Genomic DNA, 13,747 nt, shown 5'->3' with positions numbered 1-13,747 from the left:
TTCAGTCAATTCTGTCAATGTATCCTTCCATCGATTTATTTTACAGAGAAATTTTTATCAGTTTTAACAGTTGATGACTATTACACTTTTATAGGAAAATCTTGGTTTTTGTCCCCATCTCTCAATGGTGAAGAATTGCATTAAAAAAATTCGATTATCTGGATCCGTATCTAGATCTTCACCAACATTGAATCCATTCATCCTTGTCACACACCCAAACTGTCCACCACATTTCGTCCAAATCCTTTCTCAACTTTTTGAAATATCCTCCTCAGACCGGTGAAAACACAACCACCCTTCATCCTTTGTGGCGGAGGTAATAATCCCTCTGGAACATATGATGGTGATAGCTATCATTATCATTGAACAGAATTGTTCTTTAGTTGTCGTTTTAGCGTGACACATTTATACATAGGAAGGTTTTTATCATTGTAGTTTTTGTTAGTCATTGTCAAGGTTGAAAGACCCCGCTACTGAAATACTAATCTTTGTGTGTGACATGATTCACCGTCTGAGGAAGTGCTTCTCATCCCCCTTTTTAGTTTTAGAAATGGAATAAAGATTCCAGTTGCTCCCTCTACTTTGTGTAAACCCAGCACAGTAAAACTATTTCTTAATTATCATCATCATTGGCTATTCTCTATTTGTCAGAATGTGGTCCAGTCAGGATAGGGTCGAGGTATGAGCTGTCAAGCCTGAGTTTGAATCTCAGCCCAGCTATAAATTGTCATCCTGGTATTTCACAAGCAGGGTCTGGCATCAATGGTTACACTGAGTATCTGGACTTTAAGCTGGGTGTCCCTTCTTTTAGCATAGTTAGTGTACATTGAAGACCTCGCGTCGGTGTCCTTCACAAAAAGAGTCGCGAGTTATCGCTGGCACCCTGGCTAATTTCTAAATTCCTGCCTGCACTGTGGGAAGCAAGTGGTCTCGTCTTCTTGGTAGCTTCTTGACACCAGGTTACACTGCTTGCTCTCCAAGTGTGATTTGGGCAGCAGCTTATCCACTGTAAACAAATTGACCAGGTAGAGTTTGCATGTTTTGGGTGAACAACAAGCTTCTTTGGATACATAGGGCAACCAGCATAAACATGTCTGTCGGTGCATCCATGATAAATTTTCATTACTGCGCTAACTTGAGAATGGCTGAGGGGGATTTAAGTCAAACTTGGGGTAAAGTATGTATAATGTAAATATGAACTGCTCAGATTATGGGGTCAATAGGTCAAAGGTCAGCGGTCCTGTTGGGTAAAAAGTCTGACTTGTGAACCAGTGATGAGATTTTCACCAAACTTGGTCCAAGTACATATTATTATGCAAAAATGAATTGATTAGATTTTGGTATCAAGAGGTCAAACAAAGGTCAGAGGTCATGTCAGGAATAAAATGTGATACTTGAGAACAGCTGAAGAGATTTAAATTAAACTCGGTACAAGAACATATGTATTGGGTGATTTTTATTATTATTATTATTCGTGTTATTATTATTATTATTATTCGAGAACCCTCAATAATTCCCATACACTAAAAACTATAAAAGTTAGGAACCTAGTATTTTGCGTAAATGTGGCCTAATGTTACTGAAAGATGTGACACGATCCACACAATTGATTACCTCAAATGAAGTACAGAAAGTGTCCATCACCATGTTGCATGCACAAATCAATTATTCGCAGCATGCTCTCCGACAGTGTAGCATTTCTTGGGGACTATCGTTGATTGTATTGCTTTTAATTCACCAAGAGTGCGTGGATTTATAGCGTACACTATATTCTTCAAATATCCCCACAAAAATAAATCTGACGACACAAGATCTGGCGATTGAGGTGGCCATAATGACTTGGACACTACACGGTCACTAAAGAGTAGCCCAAGTTCGTTCATGCAGCAAGATGGTGCCACGAGTCGTGAAGTTTAACTTATGGCACCATCTTGCTGAAACCATCCTTTGTTGATTTCGTCTTCTGTAAGGTGCCCAATAAACTCGTGGATTCTGTCGATGTACACTTCGGGGCAAAAATAAATAAATAAAAGAGCCAAGTCAATTTTTAAACATTTTTTGTCATAACTATTTTACCATAACAACAACAACACAATTTTACCATACATTAAAAAAACACACCAGAACATGCAGAAATAACTGTACAAACAGTCCCTTGACTGCCACTGGTAACACGTAACCCAGTGTTACCTGCCGCATGGTTGGGAAGTCAGTGACTAAACAGACGAAACTCACTGGCTTGTCAGTGGGGATGGTGACTGCGACACCTTGCAGGACTAAAAACAATACCTGTTAAAGGGCGGATAAGCTCCCCCATCCAGTAAGGAGATGGTGTCTCATAAAAAACACGCATCTGATTGGACGCTTTTCTTTTTGGGTAGTAGGATATGGACAGCAATCACCCAGGGTAGTACTAGCGTTCAGACTTAGGAGCGTTAAAGTGGTGCCCGGAACCATCTTACACTCTCCGTGTCAGGATTGCTGGTCTTACTTTCTGTCTCACTCGCATTATAGCTACCCGGTTAGCTTTAATCTCTTTCTTGCAAATAAACATCATACACTTTTCACCATACACTTTCACCATACACTTTCACCATACACTTTCACCATACACTTTTCACCATACACTTTTCACCATACACTTTTCACCATACACTTTTCATCATAAACTTTTCTTTCTCATTTTCACTCCTCACCTTTTCATTATCTCTCTCTTTTATTTCTCTTTCCTCTCATTTCCTCAGAAACGTCCAATTAAATATGAAAAGTCTGAAAAATTAATGGCCCCTAGTTCCCGTCATTATGGGGTGCGAAGAATCTCCAGTGACTTGCCTGTGTCTTCTGCCATTGAGAGGGGGGTCACAGGGGGGAGGCTCTGTCAGTAGCAGTATCAGCCCCTCCCAAGACCCTGTTGATTCAAAGTGACTTTTTCAATTCATTTCACCAACATTTGTGGTGTTTCTTTGAATATCCTCAGAATATGTTTTTATATGTCTATCAATCTATGTCAGAATATATCCTTCTTCGGTACCTTGTGGATTTCACAATATGTCTTGCCTGCTTGACGAAGACGAGCAATTCGATTTTTTTAAATATCCCCATCAGTGTGGAACTTCTTTATTTGGAGGCATTTCTAAATTGTAACACATGACCTACACTAACTGTACAAGTCATAAATTAAAGCAATTTAGTTAAGGACTACATATGCACGAAACAGTCAAAAAACATGACAACACCCTAATAATGCATTGTAGATCTTTAAAACTATACTTTTAACAGTTAAAAAATTTATATATATTGTGACACAGAACAACTAAAAACAGTCTTATCTTCCTTTTTGATGAGTACATTTTTTTATTGATTTTGTCTTACCTGAGATATTGGCCTTTGAAGATGAAAAGTGAAAATATGGAAATTTTCTCAATTTTTTTTTTTTTTTTTTTTTTTGAGCAAAACCTCTTAAAACACGATATATTTTTTTCATAAAAATTGCTGTAAACCGTGTGGAGGGCCTTTATCTAATGTAACATAAGAAATCAATTTAAACTGGAATATGTACTGCACATCTCTGGCTCCAAATTTGAAAAAAAAACAGCTTGGCTCTTTTTTTCTTTTTTTTAACGCCCCAGTGTGTAACGTTCCCGGCTGTTACTGTTTCTGAGAATAAAATTGGGCCAATCATTATTTGCCGACTTACAGCACAGCAATTACCGATGTTCATGGAATGCAACGGCCTTTCATGCATTGCATAAAGTTGTTCACTTCACCATAAACTAGTGTTTTGTGAATTTACATGCCCAGAAAGATGAAACCATGCTTCGTATGTAAAAATTAAAAACACAGCATCCAAAGCATTGTTGTATTCTCTTACCATACTCTGGAGCCACTCACAGTAGGCTATGCGCTTTTCTTTATCTGGGTCCAGAAACTGATTCGCTGTATGGATTTTGTCGGGATAAAGTTTCAGTGTCTTGACCGCCTTCCTTGCACTGAAATATGAAAAGTGAGCTTGTGCTAAACGTCTCAGATTTATTCGGGCTTGCTTCCATTTGTTCCTGCACTTCATCCACTTTCTCTGGTGTAACAACACTTGGCTGGTGCATGTGCTTTTTAACTTTAATTCAGCCTGTTTTTCTGAAATGCTTCACCAGTTTCCACATCACTGATTTTGAACATCACTACTTTTAAATGCAATTTGACATTCCCTAAAGGATCCGTTCTTGATAGAATGTTTGACAAGAAACGCGTGTTCTTCCACAGTGGCTGGGTTAGTGGTTCCACAGTGGCCATGGTGTGACTGAGTTAAAACCGTGAAACGACACTGCGGAGTCACGTGATATATCGCATGGTGCCTGATAACTCTCAGAATCATGTTACATCTTTCTGTAAGGTCAGGCTATATTTATGCAAAACATTAAGCCCCTGTCACACATAGGCGGATTTGTCGGCGACTACTGGCGACTGAAAAAATCGCCACCACCCGCCGACAATCGTAATGAAACCGTAATGGATGATCTTCTGTAGTCATGGTTATCCTCCCCAGGTCTGCTGCAGTCGGCAAGAGCCGCAAAGGGGCCAAATATTTTTTTAAATGTTTAAAAACGGCGCGCTCAGTCGTCCTCAAAATGAATCCGCCATGCTGTCGTGATGGAACCGCCATGCTGTCGTCGGTATCCGTAATAAGACCGTAAAGCGGCCGCAACCCAGTCGCTCATAGTCTTCCGTAATCGCCCCAGCATCGCCCCACCAGCTAGCACGGCAGAGATGCGAATGCCATACGGCCTTCCTGCGGCATCTTCCCGACTACCGGCCGACACTGTTGCGGCTGCATATCGAGTCCAGAAGAACTGTCACGTCTCCCCTGCGGCTATGGGAGACTGACGACGACAGCAGTAGGACTACTGGCGGCCGAGTTACGGCCATTGGCGACCGAGCTACGACTGCCTGGCGACTGCATTATGACATACCACGATTTTCTGGCCAGGTATAAATAGGGGTGGACATTTCAGCTCACTGCAGTATGTTCTATGGTCAAGGTCTACCAAGGGTCTCTCTCCCAACATCTATCATGGATGATGAACATAGGATGAAGCTGGTCCTTCTGAATGACTTGGCAGCACTGGACCAAGATATTGCTGCGAATGACCTACTGCTGGCTCATGCTGAGGAGTGGAAATAATGCTGAGGACTTGGGACCAGTGGAAATAATTTGTTGGACTTTATTTATATTCTCTCTCCCTGCAGAAAAGTTTGATTATTACATTACAATGATACATCTTTATTAACTTTCTTATTGTACATCAAACATCTTTATGCTTCATGTCATACATCATTGAAATGAATAAAGTGAAATGTAAAATAGAGAAATAAAGATTAAAAAAAAAAAAATGCAAAATAGAAACACTGTAATGGTAGCTTTAGCCGTCTGATGAGTGCCTGTAGCGAGGACGAAACGGTGATTTTTGAAATTTATATTTAATACAAACAAATTTATTTGTTCATATTAAATACAAATTTGTTCATAGCACAAGTATCCAATAATGAATCACAATGTTCATAGCACAAGTATCCAATAGCACAGCACAAGTATCCAATAGCACAAATATCCACAAGTAATCACTAATGTGTCAATAATCGTGACTGCCAGAGTCATCATCAGCTGGTGGCAGGTTTGGTGTAGACATCGTGTCTTGATGTGTGAATCATGTGTGAATGATTGTGTGTGATCACACAATCATCATGTGTGAATCGTCTCCAATCGCAGGCGGTCTTATTGCAGTCTTGCGGACGTCGGAGTAAACCGCCATCCGGGCCCAATGCAGTCGCCGCGATCCGCCATCAGTCGTAATCTAGCCGCCAGACTGTCGCCACGCTGCCGCCGTGCATCCGCAATGCAGTCGTCGTCGATCTTCAACAGTCGCCATCCCACTCGGGGCGAGGCCAGTGCTTCGTCGCAATGTGGCCGCCTGCAGTCGCCATACTGCCGCCTGACCATATTTGACCGCCCAAAATCGCCAGTAGTCGCCGAAAAATCTTGATCGCCGGCAGTCGCCAGGAGTCGCCAAAATATCCGCCTATGTGTGACGGGCCTTAGGTTCCTAACGGATATAATCTTAACTGTATGGGAATTATTTAGGGTTCTCAAATTAAAAAAAAAAATCACCCTGTGTAATGATGTAATAATGTGGACGAAGGCATATCTGGCGACGTCGCAACATCAAATTATGTCGAGTTACTTTTTCTTTGTACAGGCGAATGAATGCACAGATTGAAATTTTATTTTTGGAGTGTTTTGGATCGATTCGTTATTCGAGAGCCCTTGTTTCTTTCCTTTGTATTTGATCGCAGCTCGAGTCGATGTCGGATCCTTTATTTCTGTTCGCTTTCTCTTTTCAGAGATAAATGCAACGGGCTTCAACTACCAGAATGAAGATGAAAAAGTGACCCTCTCATTCCCATCACCTCTGGAGCTCGGTATAATGAATATGCGTGAAACCCACACACTTCGGAAGAGGGAATGTTCTGCATCACTAACTTGTTATCTTCATATATCTGTTACATGTTGATGAGCTTGTCCCCCTCGGATGTACTACAATATGTATCCCCACTCGCCCCCTCCCCACCTTTTACTCACTGATGTTTGTCAAATGCATTCATTTTAGTTCCTTTGATAGCTAGCTATTGAAGACTGCTTGATATGGTCTTTCATATAATGCCATTTGGGAAATTAACCATAATTTTAACAAGAACCAGCTTGATTATGCTACCAAGCTTTTAAGATAGCACAACCTTGCTTACAATGAATCCTCCATATGTATATATATATATTTATATATATATTTATATATGTATATTATATATATATATATATATATATATATATATATATATATATATATATATATATATATATATATATATATATATATATATATTCGCAATAGTTTGTGCTTTATAAAGGTGTCTTATTGTGAGATTTTTGGCAGCGCTGCATTGTTGGCTTTGATGTAATATTTCAGTGGGCCCTTGCATCTACCAGCATGACAACAATGTTAAAACCTTGTAATGCTTTGCTGAGATTTCTGACTTTAACCCAATCGAATCACTCTGGGATTGTTTGGAAGGGCGTATGAGGTCCACAGACCAGAGTCCTCCACTGAATTTGCATTTTCTCTTAAAGAGAAATGGCACAACATTGCACTTGATGTCGACCAACATTTGCGAGCGACACCCTATTGGAAATCGCATTGAAATTAACCCTGAATATTTCCCCCCACCTATGCCAATGGTTTTGCTGGTATGGTTTGCTGTTTTATAGGCCCAAAGCTATTGCAGATAATGATCTCCCTACTCCCTCCTCCCCCTACTCCCTCCTCCCCCTTTCCCTTCCAGGTGAGGGAAAGTTGAGGATCGAGTTTGTGGGTGAGCTGAATGACAAAATGAAGGGGTTTTACAGAAGCAAGTACGTTGATCGGTGTGGAGAGGCCCGCTATGCAGCGGTCACACAGTTTGAGGTGTGTATGAGAATTGGCAAACACTTCGTTAATTAATTTATTTTACACTCCCTCTGCAAAATGGACGTACATAATATGAGAACTACTTTTGGATTGCTTTTCTGTTTTGGGCAAATTGCACTTAAATCCACCTGTGTGCCAGCACAAAAGCTTTCCTTTAGAAACACTGCGTTTTATGAGATGGTGCATTGGTTGGAGGTTTTTTCCTTTTTTTTTCTGACATGGATGGCAGCTTTTCCATAACCACCCAGTCGTTGGAACAGATCCACGGTGTTAGATTCTACAAGGATTGCTGCATTGCCTTGAATAAAGATGCCATTGATCAGAGTGGGTTCCTTATCGTGAATGTTGGGTAACAGGATTTATACTTGTCATTCATTGAAAAATTACCCCTGGAAATTTTGTGCATTTAAAGTTTTGTTGTTTCGCATACTTATTTGAAAATAACTGACCTTTCACAAAGCCGAATGTGGTTTCGGCTGTGGCTTTTTGATTATTGCACTATATTTCATCAGCAGAGTGGACATAGCATTTTGCATCAGCTGAAGTTGTCATTGCTCAATTCTTATGTCAGTTCACTCAGCCTTTCAAAAGTGTTATTGATTTTAAAATGTAAAAGTTTAAATACCTTTATGGCTCAAATTATCGCACAGAAATGCTACTGTTACAGGGGGGAAAGGCCACCTAATGTGGGAATTGTTCTGTCATGATGGGGAGCAACGGATTTGGGTTCTTGTCCTTTTGAGCTTTTGAGAGACGACAGAGTCCTTTTGAGCCTGATGTTGGGCCCTGGCACTTTGTAGGATAGATACATTATTCCGAGCTGTGGAGAGAGAATGCCGGTTAATATCAGTAGGGTTTACCTTCCAGGAAGAGAATACAAGGCTTCACCACACATCAGTGTACCAGGTTTGAGTTGATGGACAAAAAAGTTGAATACGGGACGGAATTCACTTGAGAGGAGAAATTATTCCGTCGTAAAAGAAATTTCATTAGCTGTCAATGTTGTGACCTAATTTGATGATCTTTGGAGCAGTCTTGGTTGGAGAGAGCATATTTTAGTTCAGAGCACTGAGCTTTATCAAATCCCATGCACGTCTGTGTCTTGAGGGTTCTGTTCTAACTGCAAAAAAAGATGCCTACTTTTACCAGCACGTGGTCGGAAGAGCCTATCCTATCCTATAGGAGCTGAGGAGGAGCAGGGCAAGTTTGAGGACAGATTTGACATGAAAACCTTCAGTAATGAAGAGTTGCAATTTGGAGAGTTGTGTGTTGGAAAAGAAATGGATCGAGTCAGTCGAGTAGTTTCGCAGAACGACTTAGATGCTCAGCTAGGTTACTTGCAAAAACTGGCTGTTGCTCCATGCCATTTCATTCTTGTGGACTTTTCGATGACTTGTAGCCAGAATACAAATGCAACCGGATTCCATGGTCTTTGTGGTTGATGGTGGCAGCTTTTTTGCCAACAATTCTCCTGGCTTACTGGTCATCCATAAATGGATGTCCGACAGCATGGCACAGAGGTTGCATACTTGTCTTTGAGCTGTCTCGTCGATGTTTGATTCCAAATGCCTGCCGTAACGAGCACGAACACTGCTTCAGCCTCAAAGCTGCAGCTCAGTCCTGATGCAACCAGCAGGCTAAGTTTGTAATCAAATCCTGGTCCAACATGCATTTGCCAACAACAGCAGCTATTTTTTTTTATGGCATCTGTAACTCGCCCTTCAGTTATGAAAGTAGTAACAAAATGAAGTCCTGCGGCCTGGTAATGTCGTGCTTTAAGAGGTCTGATATTGCACAAATACATCCTCTGTTATATATGGCAGAAGGCCCAAGAGTCATTTGGCTGTTGTCCCAACGGTATCCCTGCACAGCATTTTGTTCTCTTTTGACTTTGCAGAAAACTAGCACGTTACCTGTAGAGTGATAGCGTCACCCCCCCCCCCCCCCCCCCACTCTTAGTCATACACACACACACTTTACAGTTGTACTGTTGGTAAACTCACACTTGCAATTCTGACAAATCTTCAACAAAAAGCCCCCTCCTCCTTCCAATCTCTGTCCCATCTTTGCTCTCCTCCCCAAACCCAAGTCCACACCCTTCCCCTCCCATCCCGAAGGCAACAATCCCTTCTCTGCACTTGAGCCTTCTAACCGCCCATGCCCCCCTTCCACCAAAAGTCCTCAACTCTCCATACCCTGCTTCCAAATTGTCCCATCTTTACTCTCACCCTCCTCCTGCTCATAAAAGTAAACGGGCATTCCCACATCAGAACGGCGAAATACGTAGTTTTCAGCTCCTCTGTCATGCTATCACCGACTTAACAGAAACCCGTCCACAGTCGCTTGTTCAACAAGCAATTTGAGAAAACAGTCTGAACCACCACAGTAAAGTGTTGCCTGAGAGAAAGGGTAATTATAAAGGGTTCCTAAATTCGTGGACATAGTATAGAAATTGTGGGTGGAGTTAGGCGAACTGTCCAACCAATGGGTGGAACCCAAATGCATGCACGGACACCACGGCTCCTTTTATATTATAGATTACATTTTTCTCATATTATTGAGAAAATCTCCTTCAGTGATTATGGATAAGCCATCTGTCGTATTGTGACAAATGATGTAAAGGAAAACCATCATATGCCTCCGATAATCTTTATTGAAATTGATGTAAAGGAAGCCGTAGAGACATTATGATGGTTCCGTCTTTGTTAACCCATTTTATAATTGATGGTACTGAAGTCTACATTCTTGTCAGAGAACGATTCTAAGTACTCATTTTGTGCAGCCATACTGGGAGAGGCATCGCACAAATGCATCATGCAGTTATTAGTGCTGCAAATAATTCTTGACAATTTCTTCGTAATCACTGTGATCAAGGATTATTGACAAAAATAACTCCACATGTTGATGTCACTGGCAAATAATGGAATGCACGATTGAGCTACCGATGAATGCACAGTTTAGGATTTTTGAGAAGGCAATGTTGTCTCCATGTGTTTTATTTACTTTCACGTGTTCGATTCACCACGTCCCCAAGATTAACCAGTAAAAACTGTTTATGCATTTGCTCCTTCAAATTGATTTTCACAGGTATGTACTTTATTAGGAAAATGCTGGAATATTCAGCTGATGCCTGAAGGACTTGAGGAAGAGCAACACATAGATAATGCTTTTCATTAAATACTGAATATTTAGCTCAAGTACAGCTCATTGCTGAATGTTGTACCAATAATGTAAAGGAGGCGGGAGAGAAGATGGAGCTACAGCGTTCTCAGTTACTCCCCTGGTTGTGTAATTGGTCCCTCCTAAAATACTCTAGCATTTTTGGAAAAACGGTAAAAAAAAATTATTATTATTATTATTATTTTTTTGTATACTGAATCGAGGCTCGTGAAAGAGCTGACATTTACTTCACAAACAAATCAACCAGACAAACAAAATATATAAAAAGAGGGAGCGGAAGACAAGAGAATGGGAAGCACACAAACACTTGAGAGCACACAACATTTAAGAGCAGGGAGATGTGTGGGAGGGAGAGGGCTTGGGGGGAGGAGGCGTGGGAAGGGGGGGGGAGAAGTATAAAACACAAGGACACCAAGGACTTCCAGGACAGAAGTTGGTATTTCAAAAAGTGGAATTGGGGTGAAATTATCGGGGATAGAAAAGATCAAGGTTTTGGATGGGGGAAGATAAGAGATGGTGGTGAACAGCTGTTTTAAAGACCTGGAGGGTGGAGTGGGATTGAAGAGAGTGAGGGAGTTTGTTCCAGAGGCGGGAGAAAAGGGGAGTGAAGGTGAGCAGAGAGTCTTGATTTTGGCAGTTTAACCATAAGAGGGTTGCAGGCAGATCTTGTGCGACCTGTAGGAAAATTTGCGGGACAGAGCCCAGAGAGCTGGGGGGGGCAAGGCCAGAGAGGAGTCGGTAGAAGATGGAAAGACCACCAACCTGCCTGCGGTGAGTGAGTGAGAGGCCCTTGGAGTTTGCTTCATCGCGGGAGATTCCAATGATTCTGAATGCTTTGCTTTCAACAGCGTGAAGACGAGCTAGGTGTGAGGCAGGAGCACCAGCCCAGAGGGGAGAGCAGTATTCCATTGAGCTGCGGATGAAAGCCTTGTACGTGGTGAGGAGCTCAGGTGTGCCAAGGAAGGACTTCGCACGACGGAGGATGCCCAGTCGGCGACTGGCTTTGGAGGCCAGATTTGAAATGTGGTTTTCCCAGGAAAGATCATGGCAGATAGTGAGACCCAAAAGTTTGAGTGACAGAACTTCTTGGAGAGGATTATTCAGAAAGTAGATGGGAGGGTTGTCCAGTCGGTCTTTTCGGAGAGACATCGTAAGAGTGTGAGATTTGTCAGGATTGAAAGACATGTTCCACTTGTTTGCCCAGTCTGTGATTTTGTCCAGGTCTGCAGAGAGTGAGGAGGCTGCAGACTGCCGATCTGAGGGATGAAGAATGGAGCGACAGAGAGTAGAGTCATCAGCAAAGAGATAGAGAGGATTTTCAAGAGAGTCGGAGAGATCATTGATGAAGACCAGAAAAAGCACAGGGCCCAGAACACTGCCTTGGGGATCTCCAGCCTGAACAGGAAGAGGAGATGAGAGAAACCCATTCAGGGCCACACGTTGACTACGACTAGAGAGGAAGTCCGCCAGCCATGCATGGGGATTTCCATGGATACCAACAGAGGAGAGTTTGGTGAGCAGAGCGGGGTGCCAGACCGTATCGAAGGCACGTGATATGTCAAGGGAGACTGCTCTAATTTCCTGTTTGGCATTGAGGACCTCCATCCATTGCTGAGAAAGCAGTACCAGCATGTCCAGAGTAGAGTGACCAGGTCTGAAACCAAATTGATGATCAGAGATCAAGCCATTGGAGAAGAGGAAAGATTTCATATCTGAAGCAATGATGGATTCCATGACTTAACTGATAATTGAGAGAAGGCTGATTGGTCTGTAGTTGCTGGGATCTGTTTTTGCACCTTTTTTGTGCAAAGCGCTGATGTTGGCAGATTTCCAAGCAGATGGAAGATGACCTTGAGCAAAAGAGAGGGTGAAGAGAACAGAGAGAGGGAGTGAAAGAGCGGAAGAACAAGATTTTAGGACCAGTGGGCTGATGCCGTCAGGTCCAGTTGCAGAATCAGAGTCGAGGGTTGACAGAAACTTTTCCACCTTGTCAGGAGGAAAGGACACAGAGTCCAGGAGCAGCTGGGTACTACTGGGTACGGTGGGTACAGAAAGGGATGGGTTTGGAACACAAGATTTAGAGGCAAACACAGAGTTGAGGCATTCAGCTTTTTCATGCGCAGAGTCAGCCGTGTGGCCGTTTGAGGTGAGGGAGGGGATGGAGGGGGAACAAACACCAGAAACAGATTTGACCAGACGCCACCAGGATTTGGAAGAGGGAGACAGATAAGGGAGTTCTGTCCTGAGAACGGAGAGATATTGTTTCCTGGCTCTCCTGAGGGTGGACACACACTTGTTTCGGGCTTTGTGAAAGGAAATGAGATTTCCTTCCGTTGGATTTGCTTTCCAGGAGATGAAAGCAAGTTGTTTCTGGGCAATAGCCTCACCACAAGATTCCGTGTACCATGGACGGGAGGAAGGGTATGACAACTGAAGACGAGATGGGATAAATCTGTGCATGAGAGAGAGCAGTTTACTTTGGAAGAATTCCCAGGATGAGTTGATGTCAGAGGCGGTAGAGATGGGAGACCAGTCCAGATGATTGATGGCTGCTTGAAGACCATGCCAGTTGGCCTGAGTGAAATGCCAGACTCGTCGACACTGAGGAGGCTCTCTGAGAATGGTCAGAGAGATGTCCACTTTAACAAGCACATGATCAGATGAGCCGATTGGAGCAGAAGAAGAGCAGCAGACATTTTCAGGGAAGTTAGTCATAACCAAGTCCAGAAGAAAAGATGCTCCGTTGATTGAGATCCGGGTCGGGAAATTGACAGATTGTGTCAGTCCCAGTGAGTCACAGAAGTCCTTCGCTGAAGAGCCATGGCTGGTGAGAGAGGTACCCACCCCCAGCCAACTGGCATGGTGACAATTGAAATCACCACATATGAGGAAGAGAGAGTTGGGATGGGTAGATAGAAGTTGGTCCATGTTATCAGACAGCGAGATGTAGATGGAGTCATCACTGTTTGGTGGACGGTACAACACACATATGAACAAAAGGTGGGAGCGAAGGGGAAGCCGTAGCCAAAGGTATTCCTGGGGGTGAGGTG

General features: G+C 42.6%; 1 protein-coding gene across 7 annotated transcripts in view; it reads left to right on the top strand.

Moving 5' to 3' along the window:
* Nucleotides 1-13,747, top strand: part of NPEPPS (aminopeptidase puromycin sensitive) — a 170,237-nt gene that overhangs the window by 68,162 nt on the left and 88,328 nt on the right. For all 7 annotated transcript variants that reach the window (XR_013624027.1, XM_068121918.2, XM_078781362.1 and 4 more), the window contains exons 5-6: nucleotides 6,397-6,474; nucleotides 7,393-7,514. Coding sequence is in view for 6 of the 7 variants with exons in the window: in XM_068121918.2 (XP_067978019.2) it covers nucleotides 6,397-6,474; nucleotides 7,393-7,514 (200 nt within the window). In the remaining variant the exon portion in view is untranslated. The remainder of the gene's footprint in view (nucleotides 1-6,396; nucleotides 6,475-7,392; nucleotides 7,515-13,747) is intronic.

The sequence above is a fragment of the Myxine glutinosa genome, chromosome 7 (assembly GCF_964187855.1).
Source record: "Myxine glutinosa chromosome 7, kmMyxGlut1.1, whole genome shotgun sequence".
Classification (NCBI taxonomy): domain Eukaryota; kingdom Metazoa; phylum Chordata; class Myxini; order Myxiniformes; family Myxinidae; genus Myxine; species Myxine glutinosa.
This window is presented reverse-complemented; position numbering and strand designations above follow the sequence as displayed.